Source organism: Panthera pardus, unplaced genomic scaffold (genome assembly GCF_024362965.1).
Source record: "Panthera pardus isolate Hobbes unplaced genomic scaffold, ASM2436296v1 HiC_scaffold_17, whole genome shotgun sequence".
In the NCBI taxonomy this organism is placed as follows: Eukaryota; Metazoa; Chordata; class Mammalia; order Carnivora; family Felidae; genus Panthera; species Panthera pardus.
The window spans coordinates 93,171,846-93,196,547 of record NW_026526732.1 but is presented as its reverse complement, the minus strand read 5'-3'; the positions used below and the strand labels follow the sequence as shown (position 1 = coordinate 93,196,547).

The following is a 24,702-nucleotide window of genomic DNA, read 5'->3' as shown; positions in this document are numbered from 1 at the left end:
CCACAGTGCTACCACAGTGGACTTGCATCCACAGTCCTACCTAGATGCAAGACAGGGGTGGAAGGGATTGAGCAAGTTTGTTCTTGCCTGTGCAACTGTTTCTATAGGGCAATTATATATTATGAAGGGGGTGCATAAACTGTTTTGTTTGCAAAGCTAGTGGAGAATTTAACTTTTATTCTGAAAGCAATGGCAAGCATTTGGAAGGTGGCCATCCATTAATACCAAAAGCAGAGATTGCAAATAAAATATGTCTGAAGCATAGTGCAATATATAGAAGCCCTGGCACTGTGGTCTCACCTTATCAGTCTCACCACAGTTCTGAACATATGAGATAGTTTTTGTGAACCATGATTAATCATGAACACTACCATGAATTCTATTATTCCTAAATGAACAACATTTCTACTTTTCATAATAACCAAACATGTTATATATTACCATAACCTCAAATAGTAGTATTTGGAAAAGATTCATATCAAATTCTAACAGATACGTTTATATCTCTGTAAGTAAAACCCAACTACATACATTTCACTGAAAAACTAAAAATAGTTTCTTTTTCCTGAATGTTTCATTTCCCAAGTATTAAAATAGACTTTAAAATATAAATATTGATATCTTTCAATTGTCAAGGAAAGTATGCAATGCACAAAGATTTGAATGAGACAGGAATAGAATGTCAGAAATTTCTGCAGTGCAGAAAAATGAAAATACATGTTAGTTAAAAAACTTATGCCAAATAAAAAAAGTTAAATTGCAATAGAAATAAACCCAATTTATAGTGTAATAAAAATCTATGAATTTCATATTTGTGGTTTTCTCAAGTGTCTCTGTGTTTATTTTTTATTTATTTTAGTGTGTTATTTTGTTCATTTTGAACTGGCAATTCAAGTAGATACTTCTTTAAAAACATGAAGGTGGTACATTTGAACTTCTCATGGAAAACATTCTTCTTCTTAGATGACTATTCTCCCAGTTGATAGGGAATGTGGTCAAACAAAAATATGTAAAGATGGCTAATTATACTAGCTACCAAAATGGAAGCATATCCTGTGTCATTGTGCTAAATGAATGTTTATACACAATTTCATTCAGTCCTCATACTAACTCTATGATGCATTATTATTGCCCTTATTTTACAGGTAAGGAAATAGAAGTGCATAGAGGTTAAGTTACTTCACCAAGGTTATATTGATAATAAGTAGCAGAGCTGAACTTTCAAACTTGGTATTTCTGATTAACTCCTCTACCATTAAAATACACCAGCCTAAGTCAAACCCACTTCCACAAAACCAGCAGATAAATTCTCCAGTTCCTGTCTGTTGTAATAGAGCAGAAACAATCTTTTTATAGATTAAGCATATTAAACATATTTTGTGATGAACTCTGTGTAATAAGAAAAAAATATTTTAAATTACTTTTAGGGAAAGAATTGCTTTTAGTTTATGAAAAACTAGAGTAGAGCATTGAATTATGAAAGACAGGCCCCAGGGCATGGTCCAGAAGTTAAAAAAAAAAAAAAAAAAAAAGCAATATTATGAGAGTTAATTGCTCTTTTTAGTATGATAGGAAAAAAAAATACATAAAGAGTGAGGGGTTAGGGATTCCAAAAATAATGAGATAAGGACAGATTCTAGGGAGGACACATAAATTCTGTTAACGTTGAGACTGAGGCCAAATGCAGATCTTTAAGAAACACCTGAGGTGGGAATGGTCAAGGGATTTCTAAGACCAAGGATGACTAATAGTCAACATTTCGTATTCTTGTATTGTTATGCTACTCTCTGATGTATCTGACTCCTTTTTTTCGGAGCCCTGACTCTCAAATTCTATGTTACTATTTCTTTGGGAAAATATAGGAAAAAGGACTATGTAAATCTATCATTTGAGAAAGAACAAATGATAAACAACAACAATTACAATGGCAATAGCTAACTAGTAATAATAAAGTGTGTACCAGGCATTTGACCTCATTGAGAGAAGTTTTTAAAAGTATATATGAAATCATGAATCTCTTACAGCAACACTCTATGGCCAGTATTATTGTCACTATAACCGTTTATAAATGAAGGAAGCATTAAGTCACAGAGATGATAAGTGGTACAATACATGGTTCCAGAGGTACCAGGTATCTCCTCTTTTTAGTTGATAGCTCTGAGCTTTAGAATCCGAGTGCAAGTAACATCAAAGTGTCACTTCACTTGAAAAATGGAAGTAGAAAGAATTTAACAAAAGCTATGCATTTAAACACAAGTTCCCTTGTGATCATGGGAAGGACAGAACTGACACATATGTAAGACTCAAGTCATTTTTAGATACATCAGGAAATTAGAATTCCACAAAATTAGTTCATTCAGTTGCTAATACTTGAGGAGTGGCCAAATAATACATGTATGTCCACAAACATGAAATGAATAGCCTTACAGGTTTGTAAAGCCTAGATTGTTAAAGACTTCAATTATGCACTTATTAGCTCTATTCTATTGTATCTTTAGACACAATTACTTGGAGAATTTGTGTGTCTATTCTTTCTGATCATATTTACTAATAAACAAACTCTACCCATACAGATCAGGGATGTCTTAGTATACCCAAATCATAAGAATCCTGATATATGTAATTAGGTCCACAATGGAATTCTAGAGAAGAAATTTTTTTTTTAATTTTTTTAATGTTTGTTTATTTTTTGAGAGAGAGACAGACAGACACAGAATCCGAAGGAGGCTCCAGGCTCTGAGCTGTCAGCACAGAGCCTGACGTGGGGCTCGAACTCACGAGCTGCGAGATCATGACCTGAGCCGAAGTCGGATGCTTAACCAACTGAACCGCCCAGGCACCCCAAGAAGAAAATATTTTTAAATATTGTGAAGTAGATTTAAGATATCAAAAACATCAAAAAATACAGGATGATAAAAAGTTTGGTTATATTTAGATACAATAACTATGCATTTTATAAATTTTATTTATTATTAAGACTGTTAGGATTACCTAGTTTGGATTTGAAGAGTACAGAAAAAAAAAGATCTATTTTCAGCTGTGTGTGTGTGTATGTGTGTGTATAGTCCTAAACTTTCAAGACAAATACAAGTTAAAAGCAAAAACAAACTAAAGTCTTTGATATACAGGGAGCAAATGAAGCGGTCTGAGAAGACATACACATTTTTCAATTATACAAGTATATCATCTCTGTATTTTCCTTCAGGTAGAACTTTAGAATTTGATTAAAGTACAGCTAAAACATTTTCCATAGCATGATTTCATAAAGTAAAGTTTCCCCTATAGCCTTAATTTCAAATATTACAAGTTTAAAATACTTGACATGGTTGATCCCATCATCTTTAAAAATTTTAATATATCTTCAATGTAAATTTACATATTTGAAGTAAAGTTTAATAAATCATGTTGGGAAAACTAGATCTCCACATACAAAAGAATGAAATTGAAATCGGACCCTTATTCTATAAATAAGAATCAATTTAAAATGGATTAAGAACTTAAATGGAGGACCTGAAACTATGAAACTCCTAGAAGAAAAGATTTTCCTAGGGAAAACTCTCTGACACGGGGCTTGGCAATGATTTTTGGGGGATGACACCAAAACCTAAGGAACAAAAACAAGAAATACACAAAAGGGACTACATTATTTTTTTCTTTTTGCACAGCAAAGGAAACCATCAACAGGATGAATGAAAGGGCAATCTATGGACTCACAGAAAATATCTGTAAACCTGTAAACTGTATATCTGAAAAGGGGTTAATATCCAAAAAATATAAGAAACTCCTTCAACTCAATAGCAAAAAGACAAACAGTCCAATTTAAAAATGGGTAAAGGAATAGACTTTTTCCAAAGAAGACATACAAATGGCCAACAGGTATATGAAAAGAAGCTCAACACCAGTAATCATCAGAAAAATGCTAATTTCAACCACAATGAGATATCACTTCATATATGTTAGGATGGCTATTTCAGGAAGGAAGGAAGGAAGGAAGGAAGGAAGGAAGGAAGGAAGGAAGGAAGGTAGGTTGGTTAAGATAACAAATGTTGCCAAGAATGTGAAGGAAAGGGAGCCCTATATACGTAAATTGGTACAGCCACCAACAGGACACAGTATGGAGTTTACTCAAAAAACTAAAAATACAATTACCATATGATTCAGCAATCATTCTTTTGGGTATATATATAAAGGAAATGAGATCAGTAACTTAAAGAGATACTGTGTTTCCACATTCATTGAAGCAATATTCACAACAGCCAAGATATGGAAACAATCGAGGTGTCCATCAATGAATGGATAAAGAAACTGTGGTATATACGAATAATAGAATATTATTCAGCCTTAAACAGGAAGGAGATCCTGCCATTTGTGACAGCATGAATGAACCTAGAAGACATAATGCTAAGTGAAATAAGCTACATGCAGAAACAAATTTGCATGATCTCACCTTTATGTAAACTCTAAAAAAGTCAAATACATAGAAGCAGAGAGTAGAATCATGGCTACCAGGTTTGGGTAGATAAAGGGTAATGGGGAAATGCTGGTTAAAGAGTACAAAATTGAAGTTATGTAGTATTAGAGTTATGTAGTTCATGTAGTTTAGAGATCTGACATACAACATGATGATCATAGTACTACTGTATTAAATACTGGAAATTTGCTATGAGAGTGTATTCAGGTGGTCTCACCATTAGAACAAATGCTAACTATGTGACGAGATGGATATGTTAATTGGTTTGACTGTAGTAGTTATTTCACTATGTATATGTATATTAAGTCACCAAATTATACATTTTAGATACATAACATTTTTACAAGATATTTAAAAATAATAAAACAGATTAATAAATTATGTTTACTTATTTTTGAGACAGAGAGAAACACAGCATGAGTGGGGAGGGGCAGAGAGAAGAGGGGACACAGAATCTGAAGCAGGCTCCAGGCTCTGAGCTGTCAGCACAGAGTTCTGCGCAGGGCTTGAACCCACAAACCATGACCTGAGCTGAAGTCAGATGCTTAACCAACTGAGCCACCCAGGCACCCCAATAAAATAGATTTTAAGGATACAAATTAAATAGTAAGATCTTAAAAAATGTTATAAAGTTGACAGCTCTTTCCTAGAAGGTTTGAAATGGACAATGACACATATAATGAAAGTCATAAGGAATGAACTCATTCAAGAAGATAACAGAAATGAAAAGTGGAACCAAATAAGGAGAGAAGTGAAGCAATAATATACAGTTAAAAAGAAATAATTTAAACAATATGAATCCATCACACTGTCAGCCCAGTTTTGTTACACTCTATGTCTTAAAAATGAAGAATGTAGAAATATTTATTATTTATTTAATACTGTTGTTGTTGTTGTTGTTGTTGTTGTTGTTGTTGTAGGTTACTGTATGGTCTATTACTGGATAGCCTGGTAAAAACTAACATTTTCTTAAGACAGCTCCCCTATGCTACTGTTCTCATCATGGGAATCAGCAACTCATGGCACAAATTAGCTTTCTGAAAAACATTACACTAAGCTGGCACTCACTAAAGGTAGTCATATCAAGGTATATTCAAAACAGAGTCCTACACCTGTGATAAATTCAGCTTCATGCAGAAAGCCCTCCCTGCTTCAGTCTCAAATGTACAAATGTAAAATAAATATCAAACTACAATTTCAGCTCTTGTCCATAATCTGGTCTTCACATGTAAATGACAATCATGTCTCCAGGAGACCAAGAGTATATCAATCTCACAACACATTGTCATAAGACAAGTATCTGAATGGCTAAAGAACTAGAGAACATTGTAATTTACTTCATTCCTCTTGTTCCATTTTAGATTTAATTTGCCTATATTATTTCAGTGAATAAAATTATGAACTTTGGATTCCCATTACTGAGTAATCAAATTTTGTTTTTGTACTTTATTTTGGAGGTTCATATTATCCACTTGAAAATGATATAGGATGCTTATTTTGTAAAAAAAAATAATAGCACTGATGTATTGCTACAATGTTAAAACTCTATACCTTAGTCTTTTATTAATAAAACATTTAAATCAAATATCTGCTTAAAGTAGGATTCTAGAATGCTTCCACAAATTTATAAAGGCATGATATATACTTTATAACCTACTCTTTTTTGAAAGTTAATAATGTTTGATTTAATGACACTGATGTTCTGCTGAGATGATTTGTGAATAAAGAATTAAAAGTGGAAAATAATCTGATGCTTTGTTTTTTGTTCGTGAATCATTTCCTTCTGTTTAAATACTTCTCATTACACAACACATTCCTTCAAAAATAGTGATTATTTAAGAAAGAAAGGGTTCACATAATCTAGAGTATTTAATATTATATGGAGAAATATGAAAATGTGTAATAAGGGATCAGTTTGTATATAACACAGCTTCAAAAGTGCACACAAATGGTATATTGCTACAGCTATCCTTTTTTTCCTCACTAAATGGTATGCTTTCAGATCTATCCACACAGATACATGTAAATGTATTTCATTGTTTTCAACTGACTTGTAAGTAATTCCATCATATTTATCATCCCTTTAAACATCCATTTCCTTACTTTCCAATGTTTTACTATTTTTAATAAGGCTATTTTAAGTGTCATTAGGTCATATATCTGTGCTTCTCTAGGGCAAAAACCTAGGGGTGGAAAGTTGATTTAGCTGTTCTTGATGTCATACTATATGATATCTATCCATGGAGCCTGAATGATCAGTCTTTCATACCCTGGGCACAAGACACCTCATGCCTCTACTTATTAAGAACACTAGTGAAGTAAATGTAGGTGTATATTAAAATATGTAGGAAATAATATATTACATATATTATTAAGTAATATTATATATTAGTCACAGACAGGACTTTTTGATATTTTATATTGATATGTGTTGACATTTGGGATAGTTGAATAACTCAAGAAACAACATTTTCCAGTGACAGTAAAAAATTGTGCATGGGTAAAAGATCCATTCCAAATGTGAAAAAGAACAATGGATTTTAATGTAACAGAGTATAAGAGGTTCATTGATCATCAGGTTTCACATTCTACATTGCAACTAACCTTTAAGAATCTTTTACTTACCAAGTTTTGGTACGAAGAAGAATATTCCCAATTGTCTAAAAAGGTTATTAAAACACTACTATCATTTCTAAATACATATGTATGAGGCCAGAACTTTCTTCAACTATTTCAGCAGAATAATTATTGTACAGATTGAACACAGAAACACATCTAAGTTTCCACTTGTCTTCATTAAGTCAGACAATAAAGACATCTGCAAAAAATGTGAAACATTGCCACTCTTCTCATCATTTTTATGTTTTAATAAGTACACTTACTTTTCAAAAAATATGCTATTCTATGTTATTTATACTAACATGTAATGAACTTATTTATTTTATGAATTAAAAATAAATATATTTAAACTTCCTTAGTTTTAATTTCTAATATAGTAAATACCAATAAATATATTCCACATTAAAAAAGGCTCTTTGATGGGCACCTGGGTGACTCAGTTGGTTAAGCATCTGACTTTAGCTCAGATCATGATTTTGCGGTTCGTGGTTCGAGCCCCACATCAGGCTCTGTGCTGACAGCTCAGAGCCTGGAGCCTGCTTTGGATTCTGTGTCTTGCTCTCTCTCTTCCCTTCCCCCACTCATGATCTGTCTCTCTCTGCCCCTCCCCCACTCATGCTCCCTCTCTCTCTCTCTCTCTCTCTAAAACAAAATAAATATTAAAAAAAAAAAAGGCCCTTTGTGGCCAACAAAAACAGCACTCTTTTAAGGGTGCAAAGACCAAAAAGTTTGAGAATCACTCTGTAGCGTGAATCTAAAAATAATAATAATAATAATTCATAATAAAAATTTGTGTGAAGAAATCATAATTGAATCTCGGATATTTTATACAGTAAATTTTTGAGCATCTACCATTCCAGGCCATGAAGAAATAGCAGTGGAAAAGTTCTACAGAGTCCATGCCCACAAGGAGCACACATTATGGTGACAAGAGTCATAAAAGGAACCTATGAACAAATAAATATATTCAAATAGTGTCATTCCTCATAAGAATAAAAAATAATATGGAAATAAACAGTGAGTAGGAGACATGATGGAAGGGAGGCCATTTCATTTTGGATCGTCTAGAAAGTCCTCTTAGATGAGGTCATAGTAAAGTTGAGGGCTAAATGTTGAGAAGAAGCCAGACTTGTGAATGAGGAAGGTGGGGAGAGAGAGAGGTGGGTTCTGGAAGAAGGATTAGAAGATGCAATTTCCTGGGCATGGTAGCAAATTTGGCAATGAAGCTCAATGTCTCTGAGCTTTTAACAAAGAAGAGAATCCAATTTTATCTTTGTTACAACATTATAAGGCAAGGGTTATTTTTTTGATTTCACGGGTAAGACTGAGGAGGAATAGGGAACAGTTAACCTTACTTGGTGTCATACAGCCAATTACTTGCAGAATTAGGTTTTGAAAACTTCATTCTAGACCAATTTCATCTTAGGAAATGTCTGTCTTAGGAAAGGTGATCATAGCGGTGCCTGGGTGGCTCAGTTGGTTAAGTGTCCAACTTCGGCTCAGGTCATGATCTCGCAGTTCCTGAGTTCAAGCCCCGCATCGGGCTCTGTGCTGACAGCTCAGAGCCTGGAGCCTGCTTCAGATTCTGTGTCTCCCTCTCTCTCTGCCCCTCCCCTGCTCATGCTTTGTCTCTCTCTGTCTCTCAGAAATAAATAAATGTTAAAAGGAAAAAAAAAAAAGGGAAAGGTGATCTTAAATGAAATCAAGTACTAGTAGGGGTTGGTGAGAGAAGCAGAGTGACTGTTCAGAGAAATTTAATAGTCTCTGTTTGCCCTAACCCTAATTATAGCCAAAATGCCTCTCATATGTCTATAGCTGTGTTGGATGTTATAGGGAGGGATAATACCATTTGCAGCATTAAATTATAGATAGTATTTAAAGAACCAATATTGCAGAATGAAGGTCAAATTAATGGCATTGAAGGGCAATAAAACAGGACTTAAATAGAAGAGAGATTGAGAAAAGTTTTAGAGCTTGCAGATAGCTGAGATTACATAGTGATTTTCTGTTGTTGTTTTTTATACTCATTCTTACAAAGAGAAGTTAAGCATGTCCTACTTTTATAAAGTTAAAAATAGAAAATTTTATCAATTGCTACATTAGCAGATGATTATATAAATTATCAAAGGAGTATATCATTTTCAATGGATTTGCTTCCTAGTAAAATCATTATTCATTTAACTATGAGTTGCAAATCACAATATTTAACAGAGAAGCTAGAGAGCAAAGAATCTGAGAGGTAACTAATTGTTAGGAAATACTGCTCACTGCAAATCAATAACAAATTGAGACAAACTTTAAAAAATTAGAAATAAATGGTAAAATATATAAGGATTTATGAGTATTTTATTTATATTAAAATTGCTGGAACCCATCTATTGTGTATAATGTAAGATATTAAGTTTTAATTTGAGTAAAAACAAAACAAGTAAAATAATCACTATGTCTACCACTATATGATAGATGCCACAAATTTATTTTAAATGTATAGCCTACAGGTGAAACACTGGGGAATGAATTAGTCTTTTACTTTCTAAAGTACTTCTTCAATTTTTGAACATACACTACCCCCCAGCCAAACTGTGAAGGACACCAATTTGCTGATATTCAAATATGTAAAGTTCTCATAGCCTTCTGTTTTTTCCCCAAAGCACACTTTATATGTATATATTCATTTGCATATTTCATCAATATCTCCTCTAGTACACCCTAAACTCCTTAAGGACAGTCATTGTGTGACTCTATTCATCTTGGACCACAGTCCACAGAAGAATTTCAATAATCAGTTTTTTTGTGGAGTCAATGTGTTTCTGCTATTGTCAAGCAGGCTGTTCTGTGATGAAACATCCTGCCTCATCACGCTATCCTACCTAACCTGGGTGCACCTTTTCCAATGCACCACAAGGCTCCATAAATGATCCTTTTTTCGTCACCATCAGGGAAAAAAAAAAAAATTAACCAGTTTGTACCAATGGCACGAATGCCTAATATTGTGTCAAATGTACCATCTCGTTACTTCAACTCCACCCCACCGCCCTCCACATATACAGATAGTTCTATAGCTAGAAGAAGGTTATTTGAAAGGAATGCCACAAATAATGGGAATTCAAGCACAATGACAACTTTTTGAGAATGACATTTTAAAAGAAACATTTAAGCAACCTGAACAATACACCACATGCATGACAGCATGCTTATATTTCAAACACTCCAACAGATGACATTTTCTAATCAAGACTAACTTATCATTTGTTGGTTGACACGATGTATCTTATGTAGCAGAAAGCTGAAACCCATTATAAATAAATGGTCCAATTTAATTGGGATATAGCTTAAACATTCCATAGTCTGTAAAAAAATATAGTATGTCACTATAAAGAAAACATCAAAATGAAGGAAATGTAATCTAATCCTGATTAGATGATTTCAAATAGAAATGTTACCTTTTGGTGTGGTTATTCAAACAACTATTTGAGAAATCATTAATGGATTTTACCTGCAATTTTCAACGTGAATTTTTTTCACTGCCTTGGATGGGATGAAAGATTCCCAGTTATTGATTTCCATAACTTCTATGCAGCCAGTAAAATTCTCCAATGGCCCAGAAATCTGAGATGGAGGAAGAGAAGGAGGGAGGGGGAGAGAGAGAGAATATTTATATTATTTCTACAATATATTATTCTTGATGTAAACTGGTCAGAATGTGCATTCAGATTGGGTGGCTAATTTATTCAACATATTGGTAGAAAGTCTATTCATAAATACCATTCCAGAATTTAGCATAAAAGAATACTACCTGAGTACTACCTGAGTCAAAAGTCACTTGGAATCTGTAGATATCACTCTATGAATCACATATATGAATAAAGAAAAATTTTCATTATTATAGTGAATTACAGCTGGAACATAGGAGAAAAGATAGTATGTTCATCCTTCCCATCAGTGGATTACACTTTTGCATCTTTTGCCTATGTTCCTTCTTACTTTTTCTTTCAGACATTAGTTATCTTGCCCCACTCACAGCTATTAACACATCAAGAAAAGGTTCTCTTTCTGTTATCAAAGGAAACACAGTAAAGTGAATATTTGTGACACCCCACAGTCCTGATGCATTCTGTACAACTTTGTGTTCAGTTGTGTGGCCTATCCTCCTTAGGAATAACTTGGGCAAAAAAAGATTGCCAACAGGACCAAATCAAAAAAAAAAAGAAAAAGGGCATTGGAAAGCATTTGTTTTAACGAACACATATAACCTCTTAAAGATAAACAGATATATGACTTTTCATTTCATTCACCATGAACATACAATACTATTCCATTAATTATATATCTATATGAATTTACATTTATGTGAAAAAGAGAAGTTAATAAAAACTAAAAGGGGCACAGGTCAGATTTCAACAGATATGAGCATTTATTTCAGGTTCTGTATACTCTTATGCTCTTGATATTGTTAAAATTTTTAAGCTAAGATGGAACAAATTATGAGCAGGATAATTACTGAACTCATACACTTAAAACTGTCTACCTTGACTTTCGAATTAAAAAATGCACTATTTGCATTTTCAAGACTTAGTTTCTCATTAAATGTAATATTACAAAGGATGGAAGGGAGACTTTGTATTGTTTAGAAATTGTAGGGTGAATTTATTTCATCTTTTAACTTAGAGCCTTAGTTTAAAAACCTTTAAATATTTTCTTCCTCTTTCTGATGTTGGTTCAAACGTACTACAAATCCTCTCAACAAGTAACACTCTGTCAAGTGTCAAAAATGACTGGACTAGAAAACAAAACAGTATTTCACACAGTAAGTTTACAATGAAGTCAGTTCATTGTAAGTAAAACAGAAATGTTTGGCTCTTACATGTTGCAGAAGGGAAAATATTCATTTGTAATTGTTAGCTTAAAGTTTTTATGGGTTTTATTAATCTTTTTGTTTTTTAAGTTTAATTTATATTTTCATCACGGTTAGACATGGACCTGGTTTTTATTTAAGATAATGTGTACATATGCCTCCCCTGAAACATTAGAAGCTTGTGAGTTAATATACAGTTTAAAATTAAAAATTAAAAAAAATTAAATGGTCTTGGAAAAATGCTATTGATAGAAATGGTTATGAATGTTTTCCTTAATTTAACACAGTTCAAAAATAGCATAATGTATGTGCATATTTAAATAGATATTTTCCTCTGTTCATAAAGATCCTTATTATTTATGAGGATGAAAAATATGAAGAAAGTTATAGCTTTTTAAATGAATATGAAGCAATGAGAAATGCTCTAAAAGAAAATGATTCTATGATTACTTGGTGAGATGCATGATAGAATTCTATAATTCAAATCACATTCACATATTATGGATTAAAAGATAAATATTAATTTATTCACCCTGGACTTTGTTAGCAAGAAAAAAAATTCACAGCCTTTAAATCTGAATGAATTCAAAATTATTTGATTTCTTCTGTATTAACAGATTCAAAATTTCCAGTTCTTCCACACATTAACCTCTGGCACTCTTGTTCAGGATGAGTTAACTGGTTTCCAAACTCTCATGTAAATCTTTTTCACTTTGAATATGGAAATTTCATTTAGCAAAAAATAAGTCAAACTTGTACCCAGAAACACCAAATCTAAATAGTAAACTGTAATCACATGGTTTTTAGACAGTTTCTAATGTTGGGAACTTTACCCCCTTGAATTTGACTAACTTATAATAATTTGGTTAGTTAGGTTTCTGGGACAGGATTTTTAAAAAGTAAAAGGGAAACACAAGATATATAATTGATACAAGTTACAATGTAACCATGTATAATAGATTCATTAAGGACAAGAAATCATGAAAAATCACCTGTATATGAGATTACAGGAATGCTGTTCTTGCATGTTATCCCCCTTTCCATGAGAAAACATCTGTACTCACATATACTCCTGGGATTTCTCAAATCTGGTTTTTATTTTTGTTCAAGACAAATAAAAAAATAATGACCCCTAGTTACTTCTAAACAATGTTAAATGGCCACCACACAATATCATTAATATGATTCACAGTACTGAACAGTAATAATAACTGAGCTCTCATTTTTTTTTAAATGTTTATTTTATTTGAGAGAAAGCAAGAGAGTGAGCATGAGCTGGGGATGGGCAAAGGGAGAGGGAAACAGAGAATTTGAAGCAGCCTCTGCTGAAGGCAGAGAGCCTGATGTGGGGCTTGAACTCACAAATTGTGAGATTGTAACCTGAGCTGAAGTCAGAAGCTTAAATAACTGAGCCACCCAGGTGCCCCGGCAGAATTCTCATTTTTTATTTCAAATTTGACTCAAAGTTATAAACATCTTCAACATATTCTCATTTTTTCTACCTCTATATGAACAGAAGAATATTTAATTTTATCTCTGGCATTTGATGGCCTTTACTCTCGTTTCTTTTTTTTATTAATTTTTTAATGTTTATTTATTTTTGAGAGAGAGAGTGGGGGAGGGGCAGAAGGTGAGGGAGACACAGAATCCGAAGCAGGCTCCAGGTTCTGAGCTGTCAGCACAGAGCCTGATGTGGGGCTCAAACTCGTGAACTGAGAGATCATGACCTGAGCTGAAGACAGACACTTAATCAAATGAGCAACCCAGGTACCCCTTACTCTCATTTCTTTAAAGAGAGTTGAAGCCAATGAACTATCAATACTGTACAAATAAGTTTCTACATTAATATTCAATAGTAGTTACATAAGGTGAGACAGCCTTCCTGGCTATCATTTAGATTGCATATACGATATTCCAAATTTATAAACAATTTAAAATAAAAAATGTACCATCTGAGTTTGTTTTTGAAATTTACATGCCTAAATATTTAACATCCTGTGAAAAAAGTTATTAAAGTGAGAGAAACGTTTAATTCTTTTTTGTCCTGATATAGTAGAAACACAATTACTTGAGGAGTATATGGATTCTTGGTTAACCTGCTATTAAGTGGTAATTTTAAGAGCTAGTTTCTCATTCTTCTTCATCAGTAGTTTATGAGTTTTCTATTTACTATGTTATTTATGTTTTTAAATGGATTTCTAATGTACCTCCTGTACCCATTTTGGCTGAATTCAAGAGATTTTTTAGATTAATGGATTTTGAAAACCAGTAAGTTTGGTTTGTAATCAATTAAATAATCAATTGGTAATAGAGAAACAGCTCCAATAGTTTCCTTTTTACTGTAGATTGTTTTATCAGTTACTTAAAATTTGTTTTTAAAGGTCTCATCTTAGGCACACTGTAGTAATTTCATACATCTGTGAGAAATATGAAAAAAAAAGATTATTTTTAAGCTAGCAATAGTAATTATTATTATGTTTTTGAACAAAGCTTCTACTGCTAAACTATTATTAAATCCCATATTAAATTCAAATCTGGTAGGATGGGAAAAGTTTTGAAGAATGTAACTTATAAAGAACATCCCTGTTAAACTGCCACATGATCTATCCCCTCTGCTGCTACTGCTGCTGCTAGGATGTTTTCTGTTTTCCAAATCATGTGTCTCAATCCAGTTCTGGCACTCTTCATTCCCTTTCGCTGTTCCAAGGACCTTTTGGTATCATTTCCCTTAACAACTTCCTTTACCATTTCTTGTAATGTAGGTCTGATGTTTTTTCAGGTTTTCTTTCTTTTCTTTTTTTTAAGAAAATGTCTTTAATTTGTACTATTTTATTACAGTTTACTTAACTATTTTGAGAGCACTTGAAAATATTCCCTTGTCTTCTGGATTGCATTGCTTCTGATGAGAAGTCAGTGAAAATTCTCATTTTATTAGGTCTTATTGAGATTATTGCATTTATAAGTTGACATTTTTCATAAAATCCAGGCAAATTTGGTCAATATTTCTCCAAATATTTTTTTTCTCTCCTTTCTCCCTCCACCTTCTGGAACTCCTAATACACATATTTTAACCCCTTGTTACATCCTACAGGTCACTTAGGTTTTTTCCATCACTTTTCTCTTTCTTTCAGTGTGGTTTCTATTACTATGTACTCAAGTTCAATGATTTTCTTTTGCAGAAATGTAATCTGTTGTTAAGCTAATACAGTTCAGATATTATATTTTTATCTTTAAAATTTCTGTTTCTTTTATTAGTTGAATTTTTGTTTATATTTTTACTTGATTTTTAAATAGATTCCATTTTTCCCTCTTGTAGTACATTTTATTTGTTTTTAAGTTCATAATAGATGTTTTAAAGTTCTTGTATGCCAATTATAATCTCTATGATTTATTGAGATGTAATCATTTTTATCCTGATTGCGGTGCACAGTTCCCTGATTCTCTCCAGATCTAATATTTTTTTTTATCGGATACTGGACATTGTTACATGTGTCTTTGTTGTGTGTTTTCCTACATAATTTATCCCAATTGCCTAACTGTTCATGATGGTAAGGAGAGTCTACCAACAATTACTCATTCATGGCCAGAAACCCATATGCCTTTTCTTTTTTTATAGTGGTACTTCTACTTGATTTGTATCATAAAAATAATTAGTTCCCACTATCAAACTATTAGTACTATCCCTGATTTCATGCTCAATTCTCACACTCTTATCAATTTATTCCAATATTAGCTTTCAAATTTCTAAGCAACATGCTCATATTTGGGGGTATTAATTATTCAATTTCACAAATTTTTGGAGCCTAACTTTTCTATAATATTATATATGTACCATATGTAATAATTTTTGGTTAAACAATCAGCATTACATTAACCATAATTTTAGTTGCATCACAGCTTTAACTTACATGTTTAATGCTTACATTATTCCTATGTAATAATTATTTGCAGTGGAACAATGCTATGGTTAACGATGGCAACATTTTCTTTCTTCCTTTTATTTATGTACTTTTTTATGCTCGACATCCCTATGACTTATTTATTTTATAACTGAAAGTATGTACTCTTAATCCTCTTCACCTATTTTGTCTATCTTCCCAATCCCATCCCTCTATACTTAAGATACTGTTTCTATTCTTTTGTTTGCTCATTTGTTTTGGTTTTTAGAGTTCACATAAAAGTGAAATCACATGTATTCATCTTTCTCTAACTTATTTTGTTTCACATAGTAACCTCTAGGCCAATCCATGTTGTAGCAAATGACAAGACTACATTCTTTTTTTTTGTTTGTTTTTATGGCTAAGTGATATTCAAGTGTGTGTGTGTGTGTGTGTGTGTGTGTGTGTGTGTGCGCGCGCGCGCGCGCACGCACGTGTGTGTATGTCTGTACACACCAGGACACTTGGGTTTGCTTCCATACCTTGACTATTATAATAATGCTGCAATAAACAAAGAGGCGACTGTTTCTTTTCAAATTAGTGACTTGTTTTCTTTGGGTAAACATATGGTATTCCTGTTTTTCATTTTTTTGAGGAACTTCCACAGTATTTTCCACAGTGGTGTACCAATTTACGTTCCCACCAACAGTACACAGAGGTTCCTTTTTCTTCACAATCTTGTCAATATTCATCACTTCTTGTGTTTTTGACAGTAGTCATTCCGACTTGTGCAAGGTAGTATCTTATTGTGGTTTGCAAATGTGGATTTGCAATTCCCTAATGATTAGTGATACTGATCATCTTTTCATATACCTCTTTTTTTTTTCTTAAATATTTTGAGAGAGAGAGAGCGAGCATGTGTGAGAGCAGGGGAGGGACAGAGAAAGTGGAAGAGAGAATCCCAAGCAGGCTCCACGCTTCTAGTACAGAGTCTGATGCAGGGCTCGATCCCATGAACTTTGAGATCATGACCTGAGTCAAAATCAAGAGTTGGACCCTTAACCAACAGAACCACCCAGACACCACTTTTCACGTATCTCTTGGCCATCTATATGTCTTCTTGCAAAAACGTCTATTCAGTTCCTCTGACCGTTTTCTAATTGGATAGCTGGGGGTTTTGGTGTTGAGTTGTATAAGTTCTGTATATATTTTGAATATTAACTTTTCACTGGATATTATCATTAGTATATATCTTCTCCCTATTAGTATATTGCCTTTTTGGTTTGCTGATGGTTTCCTTCACTGTGCAAAAGTTTTCATTTTTGGTTTTCATGTTACTCAAACTTCACTCCTTTTTTGGTATATTCATTGATAAAATAATCAAATTTGATCAGTATCAGCTTCAAATGGACAGAAGCAACTAAAAGCTCTAAAGCAACATAGGGCTGATATTGTGAAGTCTTATACTTGATAATGGCTAAAAAAGTAGAAAAGGGGTGAGGATATTGTGGTGACTTTGATGAATTACTTGTGGGGCATAAAGGAGAAAGGAGGGAAATAAAGAAGTAGAATACTCGATGCTATGAATATTTGTTAAATTCCTACTATTTATTGGTTTGTCAAAAATCATTTTAAGGCTGGGTACTCTGAAAAATAATCAGTTAAGAAAAAGACGGAAATTGCTAGGAAGTACCTATTTTGAACATATGCAAGTGAATTCAGATGTTAACATTTAATGTTTCAGATGTTTAGCTGTTATTAGGATAAACACAAATTGGATGACAACTGTGTACTATATATAATGCCAACGGATAAATATGAGTCTAAACATCCTAAATGTGGGATTTTAGCAACATAATTACAAAACCACTACATAAAAATAGGAATCTTTCAGTCTACAAATTTCATAATACCTCTACCAATTTTATTGTAATATATTCAGTAAATTATGTATACTCTGTAAAGATTGTGGGATTCATGTGGACACAATCTCTATGTAGAAGGAAAGAGAAAGTTGGTAAATTTCCCAGATAAGAATTAGATTTATATATTGATTCAACAAATATTTATAAAGTATATCCTGTGTAGTGAGCACAGGGTCACCATATATGTTTACACAAATTTTGCACTGTCAAAAACGCCTAGCTGATAGAGTGGAGTACAGCCTGATATTTAAACCACATTTTTTTCCTCCAATCTATCTTCCCAGAAATATCTGCTTTAAAAAAAAAAAAAAACTGTCTAATTTAAACAAAGTCACCATAGAGTCCAGCAACTGTGAAGCTAGGCACTGTTGAAATATGATGTCAGTTAAAAAAAATATGATAAATTTCCGTAAAAAATGGGAAGAGGACAATACAGTTTGATTAATTTTTTTCTTTTATAATTTTTTTATTAGGGACTAAATTTTTTAGAGCAGTTTTAGGTTCACAAAAAATTAAGAAATTTCCCATATACCCTCTGCTTCCCCCACACACACAGCTTCACCAATTATCAATATCCCCCTGAAGAGTGGTACGCTTGTTACAACTGATGAACCTACATTAACATATCATTATCATCCAAAGTCCATAGCTCACCTTAGGTTTCACTCTTGAGTGCCGTACATTATAGGAGTTTGGAAAAATGTATAATGATATATATCCATCACTATAGTATCACACAGAGTATTTTCACTGTCCTAATATTCCTCTATGCTCTGACTATTCATCCCCTCACATGTCCCCCAATCCTTGATGACCACCGATCTTTTTTCTGTCTCCAGAGTTTTGCCTTTCTCAACTATGTCACATAGCTGGAATCATACAGTATGCAGCCTTTCAGACTGGCTTCTTTCACTTAGTAATATGCATTTAAGGTTCTTCTATGTCTTTTTAAGCCATCACAGCTCATCTTTAAACTGAATAATATCCCATTGTCCAGAAGTGCCACAGTTTATTTATTCATTTGTCAACCGCAGGACATCTCAGGTGCTTTCAAGTTTTGGCAATTATGAACAAGGGTACTATAAACATCCATATTCATGTTTAGAGTTTGATTTCTGATAATGACATAGTAACATATGCAGGTTTAGAGTTTGATTTCTGATAATGGCATAGTAACTGTTTGTGGAGATCAAACCTCTTATGAAAACAACTAAATAGAATAGAATTTATAGGAAAATCTGTTTGGAAACAATAAAGAACACTGAATATGTGTTTCTAAATTCTACTGGGTTTTAGAGCCAACAGGGTTTTAGAGTTACCTAGAATTTACCTTGTGGACATCTTCATCAGTGGTGTTGATTGCTATTTTTTCACTACAGAAACTGTCAGAGAATGTCCTTGTATAAGGACACTGGAAAAACATGAGCACATTTTCAACTGTTTTTTTTCTAGTTTATTCTTTCTCTCAGCAAGGCCAAACATGCTCTGTTCCAAACACTGTAATATCTACAGTACTTACTCACTTCCTAACCACTCAAAGACATCACTTTAATACAGTTATCTGTATGCCAAGGGATTTACCATGGATTTTCTTTTTTTTCCTACAACAGCTTTATTGAGATATAATTCACATATCATAAAATTTACCCATTTAAAGAGTACAATTCCATGGTTTTAGTATAATCAGAATTACTCAATCATTATCACAGCCAATTTTAGAATAGATATATCACTCAAAAAAGAAACATCTATTCATTAGCAGTCTCTCTCCATTCTTTCTTCAATAGTAGATAACCACTAATCAACTTTGTATCCGCAGATTTGCCTATTATTGACATTTCTTAAAAACAGGAACATAAAATGTGTGGTGTTTTGTGATTGGCTTCTTTCACTTAGTATAATGTTTTAAAAGTTCCTCCCTGTTGTAGTTATGCATCAGTACTTCATCCCTTTCATTGATGAATGATATTCCTTGACATGGATATATATTTTGTTTACCTATCCATAAATTAATGGCCTTTTTGGACTATTTCAGTGTTTTTTATTTTTTTTGGCTATTAAGAATACTTTTGTGTTTTATGTGGACACGTGTTTTAATTTCTCTTGGTTATAGAAGTGTGTTCATCTGTGTGTGTGTGTGTGTGTGTCTGTGTGTGTGCGCGTGTTTCCTACTACAGCTGCTTCAGTATAAATCCTGGGGAGAGAGCTAGTAGCCAGGAGCTAATTTCCATGCTGAAATGATGCATCAAGATTACTCTTAACTGGAAACAATCTAAATGTCCATCTACGGGAGTCTGCTCAAGTGAACTGTTATACCATTCGCATTTGTGAAAAGGAAGTAGGAACATCTCCATATACTACGATGGAATGTGTAGTGGATGCTATGGTATCTACCCAGGTCTCCCATTAAGACCGAAGGATTCCTCTCCTCTTTTCAACTACTTGGGGTACTGCTGGCAGAAAAACTATGCCTTTCATCATTCTTTGGGAATGACTTTAGTCCAAGAGTATAGCCTCATCCAAGTTTTCTCCTCTTTCCTATGGTAGTTCGCATCTAATGACTAGTCAAAAAGGGACTATAAAAGCCCAGACTCCTCACCCCAACGTCTGACAACTCTGAATGATCAGTCCAGCTGCAACTTGACAGGGGTTTCAAAAACCTGTATTGAGACTGAATCTCATCCCAATGCCTCCCTGCCCAGTCCTAATTCCTTCCTTTCCCTTCCCTTCCACAGACAGTAGTATCAATAGCACTCTCTAAACTACTTGTATGTTAATTTCCATCTCAGAGTCTGCTTTCCAGAGAATACAACTTGCAATTCAGTGATCACCAGACACACTGCTAGGCAGAAAAAGTAAAGTGAAAAATATATGCATATGATATTATTTAATAATGGAAGAATATTAATTTATATATTTGTATATGTTTATATTTAATAATAAGTAAACCACAAAATATAAGGAAGAGGAAGGGACTAGGGCAGAGACAATGACAATGGAAAATGGATTTCTTAAATATTTCTTAAATATATCTTTAGGTATGGATTTGAGTTTGAAACCATGTAAACATATTATAGAATTATAAAATGAAATACAAATTTAAAAAGCAATTTTTAAAACTCAGGAGTAAAATGAAATTAATGACTCTCTAACCTGTGTTTCTATTTGGTGGCATAAAACACATAACATAACTACTCTGATGACTTTACTTTTTTTTAATGTTTATTTTTGAGAGAGAGAGAGAAGAGCACAAGTGGGGGAGGAATAGAGAAGAGAGGGAGACACAGAATCTGAAGCAAGCTCCAGGCTCTGAGCTGTCAGCACAGAGCCTGACATGGGGCTCGAACTCACAAACCACAAGATCATGACCTGAGCCGAAGTTGGATGCTAAACTGACTGAGCCACCCAGGCACCCGACTACTCTGATGAGTTTAAAACACAGTACTTTGAACATATATCTTCAGTGGAATCGTAAGGACAGAAAGAACCAAAACTATTAAACTGTTTTCAATAATATAAATTGGTGGTAGTGATAGAACATTATTCTATTAGATGTGTGTCCACTGCAGAATAAATCAAAAGTATATTATGACAGTCTCATTCACAACAGAGGTTTTATTGCACGTCTGGAAGGAGATGAACCGAAAACCATATATGAGAGTTCCTAACTGTGACTGCTATTATAATTATTAGCTTATGAGGTTTTTTACATTATAACAAAAAAATCTTTCCTAGTTTGGCTAGCGAAAAGCTAGGAAAAAATAGTGCAGTAGCAAAGAACAGTGATAGGTTCCATGTGTGATCTCTAAATACCACTTTATACCAAAAGGAGTCTGTATTCCTTGGAGAAATGCCTAATTATTCATCTGGGAAAATGTAAGAAACCATGGAAACTCTACAGTACAAAAAATTTAATTTCTACGACAAAATTTTCCTCAAAAAATAAAACTGACAAGGCAAGATAGAGGCATATTAACCAATCATATGATATGGATGTTAGTTGGTTAATTTTAAACAAACTATTTTTAAAAGAAGGTTATAAAACAGGAAAATGTGAAAACTAACTGGATATGACAGTAAAAAAATATTATTACTTTTTAAAGGTGATAATGCAATTACGGCTATCATTTTGAAGATTACTTAGCTTACGGAAATCCATCTAGAAACATAAATAAAGTATTCTGATGTCTGAGATAAACTTCCAAAACATCTTTAAAAATGGAGGGTAGAGTACACATTTAATAGATGAAATATAGCTGTGTTTCTTATTTTCTGAAGCTACCAGTGAATTCATCACATTCTTTTTTTCTACTTTTGCATATGTTGGAAGTTTTATTCTAAAAAAATTCTATTTCTCCATAGGCACTCAATCACCACTTACACTTACTTGGCTTACTTCCCTACCATGACCACATCCTAAGCAGTTCTCTAGCTCTAATACACTGGTTTAAACTACTCAATTTGTTGCAAAATCTCCATTTTTCTGATATTTTAATCTGTTTACTTCTTTTCTTATCTACTCTTCCTTTTAAAAACAGTAAGATCACTCAGCTGTACCCCTCTCTCTTCCTCACCACACTTCTCCCTCGTGCTCACCTTTTATGTTCTTTCTCCCAACAGAAGAAAATTCACCTTATGTCTGCCTAATTGAATTTTATTCTCTCAACCTCTACTCACTGATGAATTTACATATTTTTTACATGAAAGGTAAATAATTGAATATTTTAGGAAATAAAATTTTGTGTTTCTATTTTAACACTGAAACTTTTCATATCACGCCACCCAAAACCATCAGAGTAGCCCAACAAAAGCAATTCTGTCTTGGTAAAAAGACTCAATAAAAAATAATACGAATAGCAATGATAATAAGATAAAAATAGTAACTACTATCTATTGAGAACTATTATGCACTTATCTAACCTTCATAATAGTTTTATTATATAGATTCATCAGCATTTCAGTTTGCTATTTACTATTTGTGGTTTATTATCTCTATTACTGATGTTCTAAGAAGATTCCCTGTCATTATATTCATTTATGGATGGTCTTCAACAAAAGAAGATGACTTTGGGCCTTCCTTTGCATACCAGTTCCTATTTGGAAGAAGGCATCATGCCACCTCGTTTCAGTTCCTCTCTCCTTCTCATTTTTCTGAGAACCCAACCACTCCAGAGGCATTCTAGCTTAAAACTACTATATACTGATGAACTTTCTCTGAAGTTGCCAAATTCTGTATCTAGCTGAGTATAATATTCCAATATGGGACAAAGTACTTGGAAGTCCACCAGTTGAATCTTAATCTACATCACAACTTAGCTCTTATCAGTAATAAAGCTTACAAATGTAACTTCATTTCTCTGACACCTTGCAAGTGCTGTTTAATGGGTCCTAAATTTGCTTGGGAAACAGCTCTTTCAAATCTCATGAATCTCTGTTAAGTGTTGAAGGTTGGATAATTTGTCCAAGTCACAAACTTAGACAATGGCATCACATAACTAGGCTAGATTTCAGGCCACTGAGCCCAGGGGGGCATGGTCTTCCTTACTTCTCTATGCTAAGAATCCCTGGTCCTATTTGCTATCCTTTACCCATATGGACCTGGCATTACTGAGTTGTTCAAATACTGGGAAGGATCATTTATTGACAGTTTCTTAACATTGTACACTTTTAACTCAAATGCTTTTAACAGGAGTTTTAATATTATTTTGGATCATTATGTGATCCTTATGTTTCAAAACGATGGTAGGATACTGTGATATAATCTATGCCTTGTTTACTTCTGATCTTACAACCAGTAAAACTGCATTAAAATGTGGGGGAAAATGTGTCATACTGTCAAAATAGCATACATCAGCACTGCTATAGACCAAATGTGGCCTCCTCTAAATTCACATGTTGAAACCAAATCCCATGTAGAGGTTATTTGGAGGTAAGGTCCTTGGGAGGTGATTAGGTGATGAGGGCGGAGCTCTCATAAATGGGATCAGTGACCTTATGAAAGAGGTCCTAGAAAGATCCCTCAACGTTCTTACTAGGTGAGGATTCAACCAGAAGATGCCCATCTATGAACCAGGAAGTAGGCCCTCACTATATACCGAATGTGCCAAAACCTTAATCTGGACTCCCCAGTCTTGCAACATATTTTCTTAGGACCATAAATTTGGCACCATTTCAAGTTGAAATTTAATTAGGTACCAATATGTCAATTCCAACATAACTTTATAATGGAAAACTATTTATTAAAAGTAATACCTTATGAAAGTTCAACCATAATTTAAGATACAAAAAATAAGTTATTTTATTTCAGTCTGTCTGAGTAATTAAGAGAATGCCAAGTTAAACAGAAATTTGGTCTATAATATTGTACGATATTAGATAACAGTTAATGGTTTTATAAAATAAATAATTAGGATCATGTTAGAAATAAAGTAAATCTTTTCCTTTAAATTTAAGATTTTATTTTGATTTTTTAATGAAAATAAGTGTTACTTAAAGGTCTCTTAATTATTTTCAATTTTAAAATCGAAAGTGAAGAAATTCTTTAAAAAACCTCAAATTAAATTTGCAACTCACTGATGCCCTAGTTTATAGCTGAAGGATTCCTGGAATAAAAAAGCATTTCTATCCATAAGAATGCAGAATATTGTAAAAGGCAGATCCTGTCTTTACCTTGAATTATAAAAGTAAAATATGTAGTTTTCTATCATTTGCAATGGTTACTTGAAGAAGTCAGAAATAAAAATTCAAGTTTAAGTCAAATGTTGCAGCTTCTCAGTTTTTTTCCTAGTCATAGTTCACTAAATACAAATTGTGTTTGAAAATGAGGGAGATTCTACTCTGTTGACACCAGTAACCAACTCATCTTCTAGTGTTCCTGTGACTTTAGACTGAGAATCAAGCTTGTCAGAAAAGAAGCCCATTTGGCAATTTTGCAGAATTGTCTCCATATACAGT

The 24,702-nt window shown here is 33.2% G+C and overlaps 1 protein-coding gene across 1 annotated transcript in view; it reads right to left on the bottom strand.

The window, feature by feature from the left end:
- LOC109248190 (protein eyes shut homolog) overlaps positions 1 to 24,702 on the bottom strand; it is a 784,935-nt gene that overhangs the window by 503,892 nt on the left and 256,341 nt on the right. The window contains exon 8 of the mRNA XM_053905310.1: positions 10,587 to 10,699. Within this exon, the coding sequence (XP_053761285.1) occupies positions 10,587 to 10,699 (113 nt within the window). The remainder of the gene's footprint in view (positions 1 to 10,586; positions 10,700 to 24,702) is intronic.